Here is a 21,675-nt window from a genome sequence, read left to right on the forward strand (position 1 = left end):
CCACTGACTCTTTGTGCCGTCCACGGCTCCTCTCACAGCTCAAAGGGGGTCCGGCTCCAGAGCACCACTCTGTTGGGAAGCCTCATTCTAAAGCTCATACACAGCAGCCGTCCTAACAAAGTACACGCCCCGCCTTCCCACAACTCTCCAAACAAAACACACTTTTTAAATAGGTTTCCAATCCCAGCCGGTTCTATTTATAAATCCTGATTTTTCGGTTCAGCAATTTCACAAACCGTAGGAAAGTAAAAATGCTAATTGATAATTGATAGCCTAAATTGTTGTATCTAATTCTATAACATGTATTTTAAATAGTTGTATAAGATCTAATTCTATAACATGTCTTTTCCCGTTCTGGGGCTGCAGTGTTTGTGCTCTTGGCTGGTGCTCTGTGCTGATTTGTAGCCATCCATCTTGTGATTCATAATATTGTTTCTTCTGTCTCTACACAATCAAATATACTTTCTATAACTTCTCTACGGTCTATTATTAAAGTACTTGTCGTGACTCTACCTACCTACATTTAATCCAGAGCTAATGCCACCTGCAGTATCAAGCGTTTTCTATTCTTCTACTGCAGAACTCTTCAGTTAGTATTTTTCCACAATATTTCATAATGTTAATGATGAAAATGTAACCATTGAGGGGGTGCAGTAGGGGGCCCCTGTGATTTAAAACACACAGCCCTGGGGGTCCCCCAACAGCATGTGTGGTTAAACATGTAGAACAGCAATAAGTGCAAATGTCTCTTTATTGTTGTCTTTTGGTTATTAAAATCCCTAGCATTGGACAATCAATAATTACATGGTAGAGTTGCACTTTTTTTGAAAAATAAGAGGGTATTTGGAGCTCTCAAAAGTATTTATAGTTTATAGATTTCTATGGTTGGACCACTGGTTGGTCTGGAGGGTTGGGATGCTATGGATGGTGGTGGTCTTGTGTGGGTCTCATCCTCCTGTGTCCCCTTCCTGCTGTGCAGACTCGGCCTGGCCTACGCCGGATCCAACAGAGAGGATGTTCTGTCTCTGCTCCTGCCTGTCATGGGGGACTCCAAGTCCAGCATGGAGGTGAGTGACTGAAGGCATGTGCTGGAGGACTGCTATCTCACGGTCTGCGTCCCTGGTTCCTGCTGTCAGTGTGTGTCTCTCAGTCTCTAGTTGTGGCCAGTGGTTAATGTGGTCAACGTGAACAGGTGGCGGGTGTGACAGCGCTAGCGTGTGGCATGATCGCGGTGGGCTCCTGTAACGGCGACGTGACCTCCACCATCGTTCAGACCATCATGGAGAAGAGCGAGCTGGAGCTCAAGGACACCTACGCCCGCTGGCTGCCACTGGGCCTGGGCCTCAACCACCTCGGTACACAGCAAACAGACTCGCAACATATCGTTTTATAGCATGTAGGGACAGTCACAAAGGCAATACAAAGAATTATGAATGGGAACGGGGTAGGTGGTCCCAAACACATTTTCTTCTGAATGAATGGCATAATCCCAAGAAATGTTAGTAACTGTACTTTTCCCCATTGCATGGCAGGTAAAGGAGAGGCCATCGAGACCACCCTCGCTGCTCTGCAGGTAGTCCCTGAACCCTTCAGGAGCTTCGCCAACACGCTGGTGGACATCTGTGCCTATGCAGGTCAGTCAGGGTCGCTTCAGGTGCATTTTATCCATGCCGTTCTATAGCTGTTTCCCATATGGTCGGTAGTTTGTGAGGATGCTGATGGGTTGCCATTGCCACCTGTGTTTTTGTTATTTCACACCTTTCATCTTGATCGGGAATTCACATCTTGATGCTTGGAAGTTTATTTTCTGTGCTTGATAACGTTTGAGATGACTTTATCCATCATCCCTTTTTGTTGTTGTGCTCAATGAGGCCTCTGGTCGCCCTGGTAACGCCTCCTCTCCTCCTCAGGCTCTGGCAACGTGCTGAAGGTCCAGCAGCTCCTCCACATCTGCAGCGAGCACTACGAGGCCAAGGAGAAGGAGGAGGACAAGGACAAGAAGGACAAGAAGGACAAGAAGGAGGCGCCCGGCGACATGGGCTCCCACCAGGTGAGCACCCTGCCAGCGGTCACCACCCACGCTGCTGCTGCTGTGGGGGAACGCGTGTGTCTTGTCCTAGGGTGTGACCTGGGTCTTGTCCTAGTGTATGACCTGTGTCCTAGGGTGTGACCTGGGTCTTGTCCTAGGGTGTGACCTGGGTCTTGTCCTAGGGTGTGACCTGTGTCTTGTCCTAGGGTGTGACCTGTGTCTTGTCCTAGGGTGTGACCTGTGTCTTGTCCTAGGGTGTGACCTGTGTCCTAGGGTGTGACCTGTGTCTTGTCCTAGGGTGTGACCTGGGTCTTGTCCTAGGGTGTGACCTGTGTCTTGTCCTAGGGTGTGACCTGTGTCCTAGGGTGTGACCTGGGTCTTGTCCTAGGGTGTGACCTGTGTCCTAGGGTGTGACCTGGGTCTTGTCCTAGGGTGTGACCTGGGTCCTAGGGTGTGACCTGGGTCTTGTCCTAGGGTGTGACCTGGGTCCTAGGGTGTGACCTGGGTCTTGTCCTAGGGTGTGACCTGGGTCTTGTCCTAGGGTGTGACCTGTGTCTTGTCCTAGGGTGTGACCTGTGTCTTGTCCTAGGGTGTGACCTGTGTCTTGTCCTAGGGTGTGACCTGTGTCCTAGGGTGTGACCTGGGTCTTGTCCTAGGGTGTGACCTGTGTCCTAGGGTGTGACCTGGGTCTTGTCCTAGGGTGTGACCTGTGTCTTGTCCTAGGGTGTGACCTGTGTCTTGTCCTATGGTGTGACCTGTGTCTTGTCCTAGGGTGTGACCTGTGTCTTGTCCTAGGGTGTGACATGGGTCTTGTCCTAGGGTGTGACCTGTGTCCTAGGGTGTGACCTGGGTCTTGTCCTAGGGTGTGACCTGTGTCCTAGGGTGTGACCTGTGTCTTGTCCTAGGGTGTGACCTGTGTCTTGTCCTAGGGTGTGACCTGTGTCCTAGGGTGTGACCTGGGTCTTGTCCTAGGGTGTGACCTGGGTCTTGTCCTAGGGTGTGACCTGGGTCTTGTCCTAGGGTGTGACCTGGGTCTTGTCCTAGGGTCTGACCTGGGTCTTGTCCTAGGGTGTGACCTGGGTCTTGTCCTAGGGTGTGACCTGTGTCCTAGGGTGTGACCTGTGTCTTGTCCTAGGGTGTGACCTGTGTCTTGTCCTAGGGTGTGACCTGGGTCTTGTCCTAGGGTGTGACCTGGGTCTTGTCCTAGGGTGTGACCTGTGTCCTAGGGTGTGACCTGGGTCTTGTCCTAGGGTGTGACCTGGGTCTTGTCCTAGGGTGTGACCTGTGTCCTAGGGTGTGACCTGGGTCTTGTCCTAGGGTGTGACCTGGGTCTTGTCCTAGGGTGTGACCTGTGTCCTAGGGTGTGACCTGTGTCTTGTCCTAGGGTGTGACCTGGGTCTTGTCCTAGGGTGTGACCTGTGTCTTGTCCTAGGGTGTGACCTGTGTCTTGTCCTAGGGTGTGACCTGTGTCTTGTCCTAGGGTGTGACCTGTGTCTTGTCCTAGGGTGTGACCTGTGTCCTAGGGTGTGACCTGGGTCTTGTCCTAGGGTGTGACCTGGGTCTTGTCCTAGGGTGTGACCTGGGTCTTGTCCTAGGGTGTGACCTGTGTCCTAGGGTGTGACCTGGGTCTTGTCCTAGGGTGTGACCTGGGTCTTGTCTTATGGTGTGACCTGTGTCTTGTCCTAGGGTGTGACCTGTGTCTTGTCCTAGGGTGTGACCTGGGTCTTGTCCTAGGGTGTGACCTGTGTCTTGTCCTAGGGTGTGACCTGGGTCTTGTCCTAGGGTGTGACCTGTGTCTTGTCCTAGGGTGTGACCTGGGTCTTGTCCTAGGGTGTGACCTGGGTCTTGTCCTAGGGTGTGACCTGGGTCTTGTCCTAGGGTGTGACCTGGGTCTTGTCCTAGGGTGTGACCTGTGTCCTAGGGTGTGACCTGTGTCCTAGGGTGTGACCTGTGTCCTAGGGTGTGACCTGTGTCTTGTCCTAGGGTGTGACCTGGGTCCTAGGGTGTGACCTGTGTCTTGTCCTAGGGTGTGACCTGTGTCTTGTCCTAGGGTGTGACCTGTGTCTTGTCCTAGGGTGTGACCTGGGTCTTGTCCTAGGGTGTGACCTGGGTCTTGTCCTAGGGTGTGACCTGGGTCTTGTCCTAGGGTGTGACCTGTGTCTTGTCCTAGTGTTTGACCCGTGTCCTAGGGTGTGACCTGAGTCTTGTCCTAGGGTGTGACCTGAGTCTTGTCCTAGGGTGTGACCTGTGTCCTAGGGTGTGACCTGTGTCTTGTCCTAGGGTGTGACCTGGGTCTTGTCCTAGGGTGTGACCTGGGTCTTGTCCTAGGGTGTGACCTGTGTCTTGTCCTAGGGTGTGACCTGTGTCCTAGGGTGTGACCTGTGTCCTAGGGTGTGACCTGGGTCTTGTCCTAGGGTGTGACCTGTGTCCTAGGGTGTGACCTGTGTCCTAGGGTGTGACCTGTGTCTTGTCCTAGGGTGTGGCTGTGCTGGGAATTGCGCTCATTGCCATGGGAGAGGAGATCGGCTCGGAAATGGCCCTGCGGACCTTTGGCCACCTGGTAAGTACCAACGCATGGCTGCGCTGACTGCTCTAGTGTGCGTTAGTAAGTAACACACAGGCTGTTCAACCACATCTCTCCTAGTCTCTGTGGTCATAGCAAAATGTGACCATTATGACTTCTTCTGACTCATTATGTGACTATCTCTTGGACATTACAGTCCCAAGGAATGCAAGCTCAAAGATATGAATTGCTTTACTGTCATTTGGGCTCGGAAAGGAAGTAAAACAATTCAGCAGGAATGAGAACGCTTGTGTTCGACATATATACATAAATCCAGCAATGAGCCAGGGCTAGTTGTAACCTCCACCTCCCTGTTGTGAAGCTGCGGTACGGAGAGCCCACCCTGAGGCGGGCAGTGCCCCTGGCGCTGGCCCTGATCTCTGTGTCCAACCCACGCCTCAACATCCTGGACACGCTCAGCAAGTTTTCCCACGACGCCGACCCAGAGGTCTCCCACAACTCCATCTTCGCCATGGGCATGGTGGGCAGCGGTACGTGGCTCATTTATAAATACACACACTCTCTCACTCACAGGCACGTTGATTTTATGAATTGAATCTTGGCTAGATTTACAGCTTTACTGTACCAACGAGACATCTTATTTGGTTGCCCTTTGAAACAATTACACCCCTGGAAGTAACATGGAAATAAGTTAAGAAAATGAAAAGGCCATTAACCATTTTCAAAGATGTCGGTGATGACAACAGTCTGTCTTCTGTTGTTAAAAGCTGTAGAATGGAATGGCTGAAATACGTCCTTTATTGTAGGATCACAATGCTCTGTCATAACAACACTTTCTTCCTCTCCCCAGGCACGAATAACGCTCGTCTGGCAGCCATGCTTCGACAACTAGCCCAGTACCACGCTAAGGACCCCAACAATCTGTTCATGGTCCGCCTGGCACAGGTGGGTGCTCACCACCACCGTAGTCCTGTTCATCTCTCCACTGCTGCCTTTGACAGTGTTGACCTTTTGGCACCAATCTGTTCATCTCTCCACTGCTGCCTTTGACTGTGTTGACCTTTGGGCACCATCCTGTTAATCTCTTCATTGCTGCCTTTAACTGTGATGATCTTTTGCACCGTGTTGCAGGGCCTGACTCACCTGGGTAAAGGCACGCTGACGCTGTGTCCGTACCACAGCGACAGGCAGCTCATGAGCCAGGTGGCTGTGGCCGGCCTGCTCACAGTCCTGGTCTCCTTTCTGGACGTCAAGAACAGTACGTCCATTTCCTCTTCCCCTCCCTCTCTCTCTCATTGGAGGTTTAAATCTCCTTGTGGTTATACGTTGTAAGGGTGATTGAATAAGATTCCTGCACTGGTTGTTAATGCTTCCCCTCGGTGTTGTGTCTTGCAGTCATACTGGGGAAGTCCCACTACGTCCTCTATGGCCTGGTCGCGGCCATGCAGCCTCGGATGCTGGTGACGTTTGACGAGGAGCTGCGGCCCCTCCCCGTGTCGGTCCGGGTGGGACAGGTACGAACAGCGCATGGGTTTGGGCTCAATGGTTGGGTTGTAGGTCGTTTCTGTATCATTGTACTTGTATTCACGGGGTTCTGCTGGTTGCGTGTGCAGGCGGTGGACGTGGTGGGCCAGGCGGGGAAGCCCAAGGCCATCACAGGCTTCCAGACCCACACCACGCCGGTGCTGCTGGCCCACGGAGAGCGGGCGGAGCTGGCCACGGAGGAGTACCTCCCCGTCACGCCCATCCTCGAGGGCTTCGTCATCCTCCGCAAGAATCCCAACTACGAAACCTAGACCCCCCCCCCCCCCCCCCCACTCCCATCCCCATTACAGGCCACCTCGGCACTTGGAAGGGTAGTCCTCCTGGCTTTTTTTATAAGTCCTCATATTTTATGTTGCTTATTCCATGGCTTAAAGAAAAGCCATGCTTGGCCTACCCATTCTGGCTGCCTGTTGTTTTTCATCCGTTGCCCCGTATTTCTCCAATGGTTTCATGGTCTGGATGGCAGGACTGCTGTGGCACTCAGAGGGGTGACGGGTCCTGATGGCCCCTGCAGCACCAGGGGTCCCTCGTGTACTGACGCAGTGGTTCTGGGATTGGTCTACGGTCAAGCTCAAATGCAGGCGATGTTCACAGCCGCCTTGGCTCTGACAACGCTTTGTGCTACGACTGGTCAACCCACTTTATCACTTGTGCTCATTGTTTCTTCTGTACTTGCACCACCTGTTTTTTTTTTTTGTAATTAAAGCTTGGGAAAAAAAGTGTCATGTTCATCCTGGTTTTTTCCCTTTTTTACGCTACACGGTTTTATCCAAAATACTATTCAGATCCACTAGGTGGTATTGTGAGAATGGACCGGCCTGGTTTACCGATTTCGCATTGGGAAAACTGCCATTAATTAATATTTTTAGAGAAATATTTTTCTTACATCAAATCAAAAATCAAACTTTAGGAAGCACAGGGTGCTTGTGTTAAATCCCAATGATAAGCAAACGTTTCCTGATGATATCAATGGCAAATGGTTTAGGTTCAATGTCAATGAGTTATAATTAATGGGATTCTATTTGAGTAGGGTAGCTGACAAAGTCCCAGTGGTATCGGAGGGTCTGTATGCAGTAGGGGGAGATCATCTGCTGCACATTGTATGTTGACCAGTGGAACTGGTGTTTGTGGGAGAATTTGACAAGGGTTTAAATGTTATCGAAATCAAATAATAAAAACGCTACACCATGAAATAAACGCTTAATATTAAGAAACGCATACATTCTAACAAAATTAATGATTAATGAAGTGCGGGACCGTCACATGACGGGACCCGGACCGGAATCACCCCTCCGCTCCCGGCTTCCGGAACATCTTCCGTCCGTCCCGCTCTGCGGACCCAAGGAGAGAAAGGTAGCGCAAGGATTTCATATTTTCAAATATAAATTGCTCTCTTTCGGGGGGATGGGTGACATTGGACATATTACGATATCTCAAGATGAACTTCCACTCTAACGTTCGCGTTTGGTTGTGTGAACCATGTAGCCGTGTGGACTTTGTTGTGTGGTTGTATCTGCTGACTGGTGTTCCTGCTGTGTTTGGGCTAGCTCAGGAGCTAGCCCGTAAGACGACGTGGGTGTTCTTTCTTCACGTTAGCTGTCCGGCTAGCCGCTAGCATGCTAACCGCTGTGTGAAGTAGACGCTAGCTGTCCGGCTAGCCGCTAGCATGCTAACGCTAACGTGTGAAGTAGACTTCGGTGCTCCACCTTCATTCTCGCTCCACCTTCCCTTTGGTTTCTAAACGCCTGATCCGGCCTAACCACAACCCCCTTCACAGACTTGAATCCAGCGAGACCACATCATCGTTTGGTGCGTTTGTTTGTCATTTCCCATCGGCTAGCCTAGCCGCTACCCGCTACCTCCACATCATAGCCCGGTTAGCTCCCGTAACACGGACCATAGCTCCCTGGCCAGGGGGGCGGAGAGGTCTGGCCCCCGGGAGAGAGGGGGTCCTCCCGACCCACTGTTTCCAGCAGTGGGTTCAGCTTTAGCTTTGGTCCCGGTTGTGATTGTAAACAGAGATGTGGGGATAATCCTAAAGGAAACCTCCCCATGCGGGAGATAATGAGCCGCACAAAGTAGAGAGCCGATGGAAGTTGAATGATTAGCGGTCAACAGTCACACAAAGATAGGCTCCCCTCTCACCACAGTGACCCGAGAGGTCAAATGTACAGTATGTGGACCACAAACAGCAATCTGCGGTAAGGTCTGTGTGTGGCGATCAGTGACAAGGCGGTCGCTTTGTGGGCTGACACCCTCACTCAGGCCGGTGTGTGTCCCCCGGTCTGTGGGGGTCTAGGAGACACGGGTTGGGGTCTGATGGCAGTTAGGGTTGGATGCCGAACTGTACAGTGGATCGAGGACCGAGCCGTCCACTGTATCCCAGTGCAGGTGAGCCGACACGTGGACCCCGCTCCGGCTACCATGCTAACGGGAGGACCCGGTGGAGCCACTGGAGCTGCCTGTCATCCATAGTCAGTACGGCACACGGTGATCAGTCTGTTTGTGATTCGTCGTGCTGTTTCGTGGTCGATCTTAACCAGATAGTGAGTCTAGCGTGATGCTCTCTCGTGTCGGTGTGACAGCTAGTCATCCACAGTGGTCTGAATCCCCTCATCTACATGTACGTTCACGTTTGCGCAGGAAACGCCGTGGATGTGGGCGTTTTTTGTTTTGGAAGTTGTCATCATCAGACGAGGTTTCGGGGTTTTAATAGTTAACTGGTGGTTATTGGGTATTGAACCGTTGACCGCTGTGCGCCCACACTGCCCGCGCCAAAGCAGGTGAGACCACGTGGTGGTCCAGATCGGGCCTAGGAGAGTCAGCATCATGGCGCAGCACAGTATGTCTAATGTGGGTTCAATCACTGTCGTAGGATTTAGACAGGCCGACACGCCCCGTAGGTCACTGCGAAGCCACGGCCAATGGTCTGTTCGCAGTACACACACCAGTGACTTATAGATGCTACGTCAGAATGTGGCTTGACATCATCAACGTGATGGCGTTCAGACATCACAGGGGTTGTTTCTGCGGCATGTTGGTGAATAATGGCGAGTGGTCGGCCCTACAGCGGTGTGGACAAGATGTTTAACGTGCAGGCTGCAGTGGGCATGGTGCTGATGATGGGAAGAGGAGCAACGTGTTGCGTGGTTCGATTTCAAAATGGGTGCAGCTTTTTAGAAATGGTTCAATGGTTGAGTTATTGTGATGCCTCTATGTCTATACCAAACCATGGCGTGGTGATGTCATTATCAGAATGAGTGAAGGGACAGAATAAGATGGCAGCCATAGGCTGTTGCATTGGATACGTTTGGGTTAGCACAACCTTTCTGAGCACAACGCTTAGTGCTTACCTATGGACCCATGGAGATGCTGCACTGTCCGTGTGTGGTGTTCTGAACGCCTGTAGTGGATGAAAGGAACACGAGAGGATCCGGTAATGAGCTGTGTGTTCGAGAAACTATAAGGCTGCAGACCCACCTATAAGGCAATACTTGATGCGGTTTATTGTGGTTGTAGCTGTTTTGTTTCAAGTAGGCTCTATGTTTGACCGCCATGCAATGAGGCCGAACTATACAGTTGGTATGTTCTCACTGTTTCCATCTGGCTTCTTCTGGCACTCCACCTTCCTCCGTATTCCAAAAACATGCTTGTTGGTTACTTGAATGGGCGTATTTTGTCTGTTATTCAATAGTCTGTAATATAGTGGGCAATATGGCTACTGCACAGTACACGGTAGTTTTGACTGAAATGTGTGTAGGTCTGCGTCTAGTCAGTCAGTCATGTCGAGGGTCCTCTCGGGTCATGGTTGGTAATGCCATCATAATTCCTTTCTATAGCTTGTACAGGGGATACACATCTCTGGCAAGTCGTTTTTGTTGCGGGGGTCTGCTCCCCGTAGATCCGTGGCGTTCAGTGATGGTAACAGAGGCACCTGGTGAAGGATGTGGCGGTTGGCTACACAGACACTCTTCATCGTGTGAGAGGCTAGACGGTGAACTCACTTGCTGTTATGTTGGCCTCATATTGCGCCAAGTTGTACGTAAGCCAACTAGAAAAGGTACTACTCCTCCAGTGATCCTCGCCTCCAAACCTGCGTCTCACCTTCATTTTGAACTAATTGGCCCTGGCGTTCTTTATTCTGATGGTATTGCCACAGCCTTCACTCTATGACGGTATGGTACGGTAGCACTGCTGTGGCGAGCAGGGGTCCAACATGGCAGATTTAGGCTAATGCAAAGCTCAGGTTGTAGAGTGGACCAGGGCCTTACACCACAACCAGCAGTATGTTGAACTGGCAGTGGTGGAACTATTTCCCTGCCCGGCTCGGATGTCATGGAAGGGGGGGGGGGGGGGGGGGTGGTCTTGGTTCTTGCATAACGGCCCCTCCAACACCATCCTGAGGGAATGTTGTCATCTTGTGTAACATGTAAGTGATTGAATACGGTATACTGTATTTCTTAAATTGCACAGTGAAACGTTGTTGGTAGGATTCAGTGCTCTTTATTATCCACCACTAGACTCCCTTTCCCAATGTTTAACCCAGTGTTGCAGAAGCCCCACGATGCTTTGTGTTCACAGGGTGTGGCGGTGTTGTCAGGTGCTCACCCGGCCTTCTGTTGCATGACCACCCCCTTTCCAGTCAGTGTTTATTAAAAAAACAAGCCAGTCATCCCTCTCTGATTCATAGTGTTTGCAGTCTTAAAGATCCTATATCATGCTTTTTTAGGGTTACATGCCAATGTGTTAAAAAAAACATCCCTTATTATTCTCACTGTTAATTTCTGCAAAACCAATTTCAGCATCTTTCAAAAACTGTCTGATTTGTATCATGTCGCATTAAGGCCCAACTCCTGGCTAACCCAGTCTGCTGTGAATGGTCAGCAGGCCCACTCTGATGTGATTGTCGAACGCTTTGCGCATGTGTCGGCAAATTCTCAACCCCGAGAAGTTGTAAACATTGCGGTGAGGCAGAACTTTTGCACTTCAGCCCTACCCACTTATTGACTTATAAGTGCTGTTTCACACACGCCTCACTTATTGAGGCGAATACTACCCCTGGCTCAGACTTAGATTTTTCTAGCTTAGCAGACGTAAAACATGTATACCTACGTCATTTAACAGTCCAAAGCAAAGGGAAAAAGCAAAGTCGAAAAAGCATGATGTCACCACTTAAAGACATTGTTTTAACCATAGGCATGTCTGCTAAGCAGTGGAGATCAGATCCAGACCAGGCTGTCTATCATAAGCTGCTTTCACATATGGACATACAACCCGCTATTCTCCCACTATTCTCCCGACGGGCCGTATATGTGAATGACATATCCTGACATTGGACCTCCTGAAAAAAGATGACCTCTCAGGTAGTATTTTAGCCAGCGGAAATGTTAATTACCTTATATGTGAATGAGCAGTAGAATGTCAGCATTTCACACCAGTTGAGTAGGCATGTTGATGACGCTTTGGTCTACGTTTGCATGTCATTGAGTGTCACCCGCACCCTAAACGATAATCAGCCTGTTGCCTTTTGTTCGCTGAATGGTTTAAAAAATATGTAAATGTGGCACTGCTTTTCAGAGTCATTCGTGGTGAACACTAAATGATAGATCTTATCGTAACCCTCAAAGTACACATCATACAATAAATTACAATGCATAAGTTCATAGCTCAGGCTCCAACCTTTCATTGATCGATGCAGATGTTGTGGATGCAACAGAATATATGATGCATCACTGCAGCAACGATGCAAGATGATCGCGATGAGTTCTGCCCCTTCTGCCTCTGTGCTGTCTGCAGTCAAACCAAAACAAACCAAGACCCTACGTCATATCGCGCCCCTTGCTAGCTACTGATGACTGAGCGACACGATGTCCGCATATCGGGCATCAAGTGTGAATAAGTGTGAATGACCCTCATGGTTGAACCTCCTGATCCACAAATGTGGAGAAAAGACGGAGGACATATGTGAAAATAGCTATAGGCTCAACACTTGACCCCCAAATAACGATGCCAGAGACTCCACACACAACTATCCCCAGAGGGGGTTGATGCATACACAAAATAACCAGTATTAATTAATATAGCAATTTAATTTAGGGTTAGCTGTTAACGGGAACAGCCAGAGACATCTGCAGCACAATACAGATGATGATCGTTTCATGCTAAAATCGTAATCAAAATTCAATTAATCGCCCAGCCCTAGCGGGCACTATGCTCTGAGCACAGGTTTTCATCTGAGTTTAATTTTGTCCATTTAACATTGTTTTATCTTCAATACCACAATCTAAATGTTATCCGTAACGTTAACCAATGTTGAGCGCAGAGGAAGGCTTTTGTGAACAGAAGGCATGTGGAGAAGAAGGGTGGGAAAGAGACAGCAAACTGGTTTTGAAACTCACCAGTACTGATTAACAGGCTGATCGGGAGGACATTCTCCTCACCAGAAACATCTCTAATGTACCGTAGGGTAGGCCTGTCGCGATAAGCAATAAATCAATTAATCGCACGATAAATTAAAATTAGACGATAATTTTGCCGTCCGCGATAAATAAGCTTTTTTTTAATTTATTTTTTCTCGTGTCTCTATCAAAGAGACTGGATGACAAGAGTTTTCACTCTGGAGCATCGGTCTCGACAGACTGCTCTCGCTTCCTTAGCGTAATGAGGAGTCCTCGAGTCATGTCAGTCAATGGTCAGCCGCATGGTCTCTGTGTGGGGAGTCAGAGCCCGTCTATACGCCCGTCTTCCTAGACATTCTCTGCCAGAGTGCAGCATGAGAGCCCCGTGAGGAGTAACAAGCCAGAGAAAACGCTATTTGAGATTTGGAGGAATGAAAAACAAAGATGGAATTGGTTTCAAAGCCGAACGCGACAGCTGCCGTGTGGGGGCACTTCGGGTTCAAACCGAATAACCGTGGTGAACCACTTGACCTGTAAGAGCCGGTATATCGCATTTGTTGTAAAACGGTAGAAACTAAACGCACCAATACAACAAACATGCATCTGTACCTAAAGCATCGTCCGATGCAGTTTTCCCAGCTGCGAAAAAAAACAGATCATGGGACGACTCCGTCTTCAGTCCACAATCACTGGGGCGTTTAGTCGACAAACAAAGTACAAACAGGACAGTTGAAATGGTGCGCACTCACTGACAGTTGTAGTTCGCTTCATGTAGTTTTATTTAAATTTTATTTATTGTTTTTGGTTGTTTTGTTTATTTATTTTGGATATTTAAAATGTCTGCCAGTTCCAGTGTTAAATATTATTTAAAAATAACAGTTTATTGATCTTTGAAAGGTTGTACTTGCATTATTATGCCAATATCATTATATTAGTTGAAAATTGTCTCAAAACTGCAATATTATCACTTATCGCAATAATTTCTGGGACAATTTATCGCCCAGCAAAATTAGTTATTGTGACAGGCCTACCGTAGGGAACAGGTTCTACACATCTGATGTTCCTCTACAAACAGCACCTAGACTCCATCTGAACAGAGCCTCCACCGCCAGCCTATCATTTCAACGTTCATCCAACATCTCAAACGTTAGCTCCTCTACTATACCACTGTGGTTGTTGCTTGCTGTAATCCAAAGTAGTCAAAGTGGGTAAACAGATTATCTGCAAATTGATTTAAAAACATGTTTGTCTGCAGGATATTTTCATTTGATATATCTGTCTATTCATCCAACTGCAAAGCCTCTTTCCCCTTCCCCACTTGGTCAGACCCTTCATGCCTTGGGCTGCGGTGCCGTCCGGTAGCGGCACAGACTCTGCTCACTGTAGCTAAAGCAGCAGGGTTGAAAGCGTTTCCTTGATTGTGTTGGCTTTTTTGCCTGTGCGATTTATGAAAGCCACCTCATATGATGCCCTCTGAGCCAGGGACAGCTGTTTGTTGTGGTAGCCCTTCTTTGGACAGCTGTTTGTTCTGGTAGCCCTTCTTTGGCCGAGACAGCCGACTGCTTTGGCAGCGAGGGAGGGGTGGTTGATTTTCAAGTGTCGTAGGTGTAGCATCTTTACGGGCTTTAGGCTCTGGTGTGCAAGCACCTCGGAGCACACAGCCTGTTGGGAGTGCTGTGTTCGTTGACGTCCAATGACAATTCCTTTCTACACTCTGAGGAAGGCTGGTCTGGGCTGATGTCCTTCGCATCCACAGGGCCGTCTCCTCGGTACCTGAGGTCCACAGTGGAAGGGCCTCTCCGCTCTCCTCGGCTGGCGTCTGCTAGGTCTTTGGTCTCAACCAACGGTTCATTTCACTGAAATAGCTAGGCTAAAAGCCTGCTGGTTTGAGCTGCGCTTGAGTTGGCTACGTACACGTGGTCAGAGCTGTAAATTACCTCATTAATCTGTCGTAGGCTAGTCACCCCAAGTCGGTACGCTGAGGACGTATTATTTTGTAGCTAAATTGTGTTTTAAATTAAAATCCAATTTTTATTTTTATTTATTTCTCTTTCGTGACAATTATAGTTAAAATAAGCTATTATTTATTAACAGAATTATTTGAATAAATCCTCTCTCTCTCTCTCTCTCTCTCTCTCTCTCTCTCTCTCTCTCTCTCTCTCTCTCTCTCTCTCTCTCTCTCTCTCTCTCGTAGCTACTGGCAGTGGCGAGCGATGTGGTTATCTGGTCGTTGATAAGGCTCCTTGGGGGTTGTGTTGATATTCACTGTTACTCTATTTGCGCTGTGAATCCATAGACATTTTTTGTAAGCTCTGGTATAGGGCAGTGGTCCATCAACATTGGGAACAGAGTTCCCAAAGTCTAAATGGAGTAAACAATGTAAACATGCACACCATTTAAAAATAATTAGATGGTTGGAAACTAATAAAGTGACAGCTGAATGAAAATAGCTAAGTAGGGCTGCTCGATTATAGAAAAAATCATAATCACGATTATTTTGGTCAATATTGAAATCTTGATTATTCAAACGATTATTTTTGAGTTTGAAAACATGATGCATTTATTCATAATTTCTCTAAAAAAAAACACTTTTTAAATGAGAACTTTGAAATTTACCCTTAAAATAATACACAAAATGGTAAAATAGAAAATAAAGTCCAGATATGAATCCAGCTGTTCTGTAATTTCTATTTAAAAAAAACGTTTCAACTCGATTATATTAGTTTGGTGGTCGTTTCACTCTGAAATCGAAATCGCGATCAAAATTTGATTAATCGCCCAGCCCTGGAGCAAAGCATTGCTGCAGAAATGTAAAATGAATTGAACTGAAGAATCTGAAAGGTCAAATGTATTGCAGTGCAGTGATATTGGTACTAGCTGCACAAACGATATGCCATATGAAAGGTATGGTATTGATGTTTGTAGAAAAAAATTATAATAATCCCGCCAGTTTTTTTTTAAAAACCAACCGAAATTCTATGTACTCGCCTAATGATAATTTTTCCATTCTAACGTGATTAAAAGTAGTCAAATTGGGTGGGAAAAAACTGCCCAATCTGGCAACACTGCCTGCACGTCCTCGCGCTCCTCTCTCAGCGTAAATCAATGAGACCAACTGAAACCAAAGCTAATATGAAACTTAAACTGTGATTATGAAAAAAGTATAAAGGGGATCGAAATTCTGTTTTCAGATTATTGAAGATACTATAAGTGTGTTCATTTGAATGAAGGTTAATGATAAAAAATTGACCAAGTTACGAAGCCTCAAGTAGTAAGTGTCAGAGAATGGGCGGATGGCTCTGCCGTCCTCCCATCAACTTCCATTGTTAAAAAATAGTATTTTAAAAGTAGAATATCTATACAAGTATAAAATATTTGAAAAATCTGAAAAGAAGCGTGCGATTCCAAGCTAATCTGAACATTTTACAATTGGAATGGAGTCTCTAGGAAGGAGATAGGTCCCAAAGTTTGTAGAGAATAATAAAAAAGGAAAAAAATAATAAATTTAAGAATAGTTGAGCGCTGCATGCAGCACACCTGAGTGTTCTCCAGCCACTATACTGAAGCGCTCAACAGATCCGTTGTCTTGTTCAAAGTGCTGTTATTCCTACTATGCTTGTATCACCCATGATATTCATTGTTTCTTGTCACTGTCTCTCTCTTTCTTTGCTGTTTTAGGAAAACCATTCCCCAGAGAGTATCCCAGCAAGTGGGACCTAAATACATGTAGGTACAGGTGAGCATGTGAGACAACATCCTTTAGTGGGCTAGATTGGATTAGGAATAATCCTCTGTTTAGGCCATCCTACAGTCAACTATCTTCTGCATTAATGATCACTTTTATTAATTATATGTACCTCCACTGTATTTTCTTATTTATCAAGGGTTAAAGGACAATTCCGGTATTTTGAACATTGAGCCCTCTTTCTGGGCTGACTAGGATGAAATAGTGGTTGACACCGACATTTAGACTATTGGTCCTGTCTCAGGTATTTGGCTCATTTAGAATCGCCCCTGCCTGCTTCAGAATGGCTGGCTACATGCATGCACAAACCTGTCCTTAAAACAACCCTAAATTCGTTCGTTTTCAGAAATGAGCAACTCACCGAGTGGTTAGTGGTGTTCGTTGATGTTTCAAATCAAGTATCGTAGCGAAATACAGTTCCTGTCCTGTTTTATTGCACATTTATCGTATTTTGTAAATCCCATTTATTTCTGTTGGAATAATAATAAATAAATAAATAATAAATCTTTATTTCAGACCCAGGGGGATCCATATCACCATAAAAGCAGAATAAGATAATAAAAACAAAGACAGAAAAAAAAAAAAAAAAAATACAAAGTACAGAGCCTTCCCCACTATTCAGTGTAGGCTTGCATACAAACATGTTCTAAAATGGTTCCACAGTCTGGACGAAAATCTTACAGAACTGCGTACAGGATTAACCAACACATTAATAAGTTCATTCTCTGATTCTGACGCCCTACACATAAATCTGTGCATCAGATTGCGCAGAACAGCAGAGCAGGTGGGTACCCCGACACTAACAAACATATGGCTTGCACTGGAGCTTCTTGGGGCTCTCAACAGTAGCCTCATGCTGTCATTATAAGCTACTGTAAGCTTTCTTATACTACCTTGTTTGTAGCGGCACCACAGGTGGGCTGTGTACAGAGGTGTGCAATATGCTTTAAACAATGCAATTTTTACAGCTACAGAGCACATGCTAAACTTACGACATAGCATGTTTGCTTGTGCATAGAGCTTACGACGCTGCCTGTACATATCTTTATCATCGGACAAGTCATTAACAATAATATGCCCCAGATACTTAATCTCACTGCACACACTGAGTGCAGTACCAGACAGATGGAAGTCAGGGAAGGTTGACTGTCTGTCTTCTCTGCTTCTAATAATCATAACTTTACTCTTACCAGCATTGTACTTTATGTCAAAGTCAGCACCATACTGTGTGCATGTTCTCAATAGCTGTTGGAGACCAGCACTGTAAGGGCTGAAGATGACCAGGTCGTCTGCGTACATAAAGTGATTAATTAGTAGATCACCAACTCTACAACCTGTACCACATGTATTCAACATCAGAGACAAATCATTCATGTACACATTAAAAAGAAAGGGAGACAGGATTCCGCCCTGGCGGACACCTGGAAGACTCATTGTTGGCCAGAAATGGAAAGGGGGGATTTTCAAAATGTAATAACTGTGCAATAAAACACAACAGAAACGGTATTTCGCTACAATATACTACTCAATATAATACTTGAGCCAAATACCCGAGACAGGACCGAAATTTTGGTGTCAACCACTCTAGTTCATCCTAGACAAAACAGAAAGGGGGCTGAATGTTCAAAATACCGGAATTGTCCTTTAAGGGCTTTTTAACATGCAGTATAATGTGTAGGAATGCACCGATTCCACTTTTTCAGACCAAGTACTTACATATGGGTACTTGCCGATACCGAGTACTGATACGAGTACTTAATAATACCATTACAGTTTAAAAAACGTATCGCCATTAGGCCTGTAACGATATGCATATAGAAACCGAAATCGCGACACTCTGCGCCACAAACCCGTCTCGCGGTGTGAGAAGGCAGATTTGCGACACGCCCTGATAACGCCTCGCTGCCGGAGGGTTCCACGCGGCGCTGTGAAAGGGCCAGGCGTTTATAAAAGCGGCTGCTGCCGCTGCCGCCGCTGAAAGTTTCAACGCGGGGAACGCTGAGCGGCCATTCTGGCAAAATCTGTGCACATTGACGTGGGCGGCAACCGCTTCCTGGTCCAACCGCCTCGGCTGTAACCGCCTCCCCTCTGCCGCCCTCCCCTCACTGAAATGAACGGAGGTGGAGTGTTGCCGCGCGGCGGTGTGAAAGCAGCTTGACACACACACGCTGCCACTCGCTCTCCTCGCTCGTCCACTTACTATCGGACGAAACACACGTAACATTATGCCTTTTATTGCGAGTCAGACGTTCATGTTTTTTGAAAGTTAGGCTATTAAACATGTTGCATTCTATACAGCCTGATTATGTCATTATTTAAGCTACATAGCCTAATTAAGAAGTGATAATAGGATATTTCACCGGAATATCAGCAAAATGTCCGGAAAACGAAACCTCTGCAGGTCACTTTGACCTGCACTGTTTTTTTCTAGCAGGAACGCTGGTTAGTGCCACCAAACTTTTAAAATTACTATTATTTATTTGACATTAATATTTTAAAATACGTAGGCCTAAACCACAAAACTAGTTGAGGAATTTTTTTGCCTACCTGCAAGCATCCTCCAACTAAATGTTACATAAAGTTAATTGTTTAAGTAAATGTTGTTTAAATAAAATGCTTTTTAAACTTAAAAAAATCGTGGGATGTATCGAACCGTGGGTCAAAAATCATGATATAAACCGAATCGTGAGTTGGTGTATCGTTACAACACTAATCGCCATGGTTACGACCCACGGCAACTTTGTAATACTTTTTTTATTGCTGTCGTTGTATGAGCGTTATAGTAAGCAATGTTGTGTATGAAATGTGCCACACACCGTAGTGTTATACATAGGTTATACACACCGTAGTGTTATACATAGGTTATACACACCGTAGTGTTATACATAGGTTATACACACAGTAGTGTTATACATAGGTTATACACACAGTAGTGTTATACATAGGTTATACACACCGTAGTGTTATACATAGGTTATACACACAGTAGTGTTATACATAGGTTATACACACCGTAGTGTTATATATAGGTTATACACACCGTAGTGTTATACATAGGTTATACACACCGTAGTGTTATACATAGGTTATACACACCGTAGTGTTATACATAGGTTATACACACAGTAGTGTTATACATAGGTTATACACACCGTAGTGTTATACATAGGTTATACACACCGTAGTGTTATACATAGGTTATACACACCGTAGTGTTATACATAGTTTATACACACAGTAGTGTTATACATAGGTTATACACACCGTAGTGTTATACATAGGTTATACACACCGTAGTGTTATACATAGGTTATACACACCGTAGTGTTATACATAGGTTATACACACAGTAGTGTTATACATAGGTTATACACACAGTAGTGTTATACATAGGTTATACACACAGTAGTGTTATACATAGGTTATACACACAGTAGTGTTATACATAGGTTATACACACCGTAGTGTTATACATAGGTTATACACACCGTAGTGTTATACATAGGTTATACACACAGTAGTGTTATACATAGGTTATACACACAGTAGCGCTGTGTGTGGTACTTTTACGAAAAGATAAAACTGTTTCTCGGACGATGCAGTCAACTGCTGCCCAGACAGCTCTACACGTCCACACACACCCCCCAGACAGCTCTACACGTCCACACACACCCCCCAGACAGCTCTACACGTCCACACACACCCCCCAGACAGCTCTACACGTCCACACACACCCCAGACAGCTCTACACGTCCACACACACCCCAGACAGCTCTACACGTCCACACACACACCCCAGACAGCTCTACACGTCTACACACACACACCCCAGACAGCTCTACACGTCTACACACACACCCCCCAGACAGCTCTACACGTCTACACACCCCCCAGACAGCTCTACACGTCTACACACACACCCCCCAGACAGCTCTACACGTCCACACACACCCCCCAGACAGCTCTACACGTCCACACACACACCCAGACAGCTCTACACGTCTACACACACACACCCCAGACAGCTCTACACGTCTACACACACACACCCCAGACAGCTCTACACGTCCACACACACCCCCCAGACAGCTCTACACGTCCACACACACACCCAGACAGCTCTACACGTACACACACACCCCAGACAGCTCTACACGTCTACACACACACACCCCAGACAGCTCTACACGTCTACACACACACCGCCCAGACAGCTCTACACGTCTACACACACACCGCCCAGACAGAGCTCCACACACACACACACACCGCCCAGACAGAGCTCCACACACACACCGCCCAGACAGAGCTCCACACACCCCAGACAGAGCTCCACACACACACACCGCCCAGACAGAGCTCCACACACACACACCGCCCAGACAGAGCTCCACACACACCAGACAGAGCTACACACGTCCTCACACACAGTGCGTGTACAGAGTGTAATGTTCAGGTAGTGTTTTTGGGAGAATGGCAAAAACATATTATTTTACACCATTTTCCCTTAATTTGGGACTTATTAGTGTGAGAATAAGAGATAAAATGGCATGGATTATAAGACAAACAATGTTAAAAAAAAAATGGGTTCCCTGTCTCTTTAACGTTATGTTGTGTAAAGTGGTATGGGGTGGTTGTGTTGGAGTGGTTTTACCAGTACATGAGTACAGTATCGAGTCAGAGCACTGGTATTGGTATTGATACATCCCTATTAAGTTGTATGATGTGTCTACATGAAGAGGGAAAACTCCCTCTTACCGGTTATCTAACATCCATGAAACCAGTAATTCAGCCTAGGTCCTATCCTAACCTGGTATCATTTGGGAGCTATTCCATAACCGGAATACCGGGTGTTTCAGCTGCGGTATTAATTCTGCACATGCACCCAACATTGGATATTTAAGTGAAACTCCTGGAAGTTGTCTTCCATGCTGCTCTAAACATGTTCATTATGTTAATTTATCTAAACCGATACAGAACCTCAATGCACTTTAGAAAGAGGTAGTTTAAAGAGCAGCTGGGCTCTGTTACCAGCTCTTATCTTTTACAATAAAAAATCAACATTGCAATCTTAAGCTGGGAACGATTGGGACAATCAGAGGTCCAGCTGTATTACCCTGGTTAGGTCCCAGTGGGAGGCTAGTGGTGTTACTCTGGTCCCAGTGGGAGGCTAGTGGTGTTACTCTGGTCCCAGTGGGAGGCTAGTGGTGTAAGGCCCACCACAGTGCCTTTGTGTCTTCGTCCCCTGCCTCAGATTGCTTCATTAGACTGCGGACATTCATCCAAAGTCTTTCAAATGTTTTGTAGGTGTTTTTTTGTGTGAAGAATTCGATAGTTTCCACCAATTGACTCTCATAGAGAATCTGTTTAATCCGGTTAAAATGCATTTGACTTGTTCCATATTGTTTAGGGAAGGCTAATTGCCTATTAGTTG

The 21,675-nt window shown here is 46.6% G+C and overlaps 2 protein-coding genes across 6 annotated transcripts in view; both read left to right on the forward strand.

The window, feature by feature from the left end:
* Positions 1-6,827, forward strand: part of psmd2 (proteasome 26S subunit ubiquitin receptor, non-ATPase 2) — a 25,829-nt gene extending 19,002 nt beyond the window's left edge. Inside the window, exons 12-21 of the mRNA XM_084467501.1 lie at positions 980-1,067; positions 1,193-1,355; positions 1,533-1,634; positions 1,911-2,050; positions 4,506-4,589; positions 4,915-5,083; positions 5,404-5,498; positions 5,685-5,811; positions 5,949-6,067; positions 6,167-6,827. Coding sequence (XP_084323627.1) covers positions 980-1,067; positions 1,193-1,355; positions 1,533-1,634; positions 1,911-2,050; positions 4,506-4,589; positions 4,915-5,083; positions 5,404-5,498; positions 5,685-5,811; positions 5,949-6,067; positions 6,167-6,349 — 1,270 coding nt within the window. The 3' untranslated portion in view covers positions 6,350-6,827. The remainder of the gene's footprint in view (positions 1-979; positions 1,068-1,192; positions 1,356-1,532; positions 1,635-1,910; positions 2,051-4,505; positions 4,590-4,914; positions 5,084-5,403; positions 5,499-5,684; positions 5,812-5,948; positions 6,068-6,166) is intronic.
* A 589-nt stretch (positions 6,828-7,416) lies between these two features.
* Positions 7,417-21,675, forward strand: part of LOC311342276 (eukaryotic translation initiation factor 4 gamma 1-like) — a 72,923-nt gene continuing 58,664 nt past the window's right edge. For 4 of the 5 annotated variants that reach the window (XM_084467105.1, XM_084467107.1, XM_084467108.1 and 1 more), the window contains exons 1-2: positions 7,417-7,451; positions 16,175-16,222. The gene's annotated coding sequence lies outside the window, so the exon portion shown is untranslated. Of the gene's footprint in view, positions 7,452-16,174; positions 16,233-21,675 lie in introns of those variants that run through there. The other variant, XM_084467106.1, reaches the window with a different exon arrangement.

The sequence above is a fragment of the Micromesistius poutassou genome, assembly GCF_964030765.1.
Source record: "Micromesistius poutassou genome assembly, chromosome: 4".
Classification (NCBI taxonomy): domain Eukaryota; kingdom Metazoa; phylum Chordata; class Actinopteri; order Gadiformes; family Gadidae; genus Micromesistius; species Micromesistius poutassou.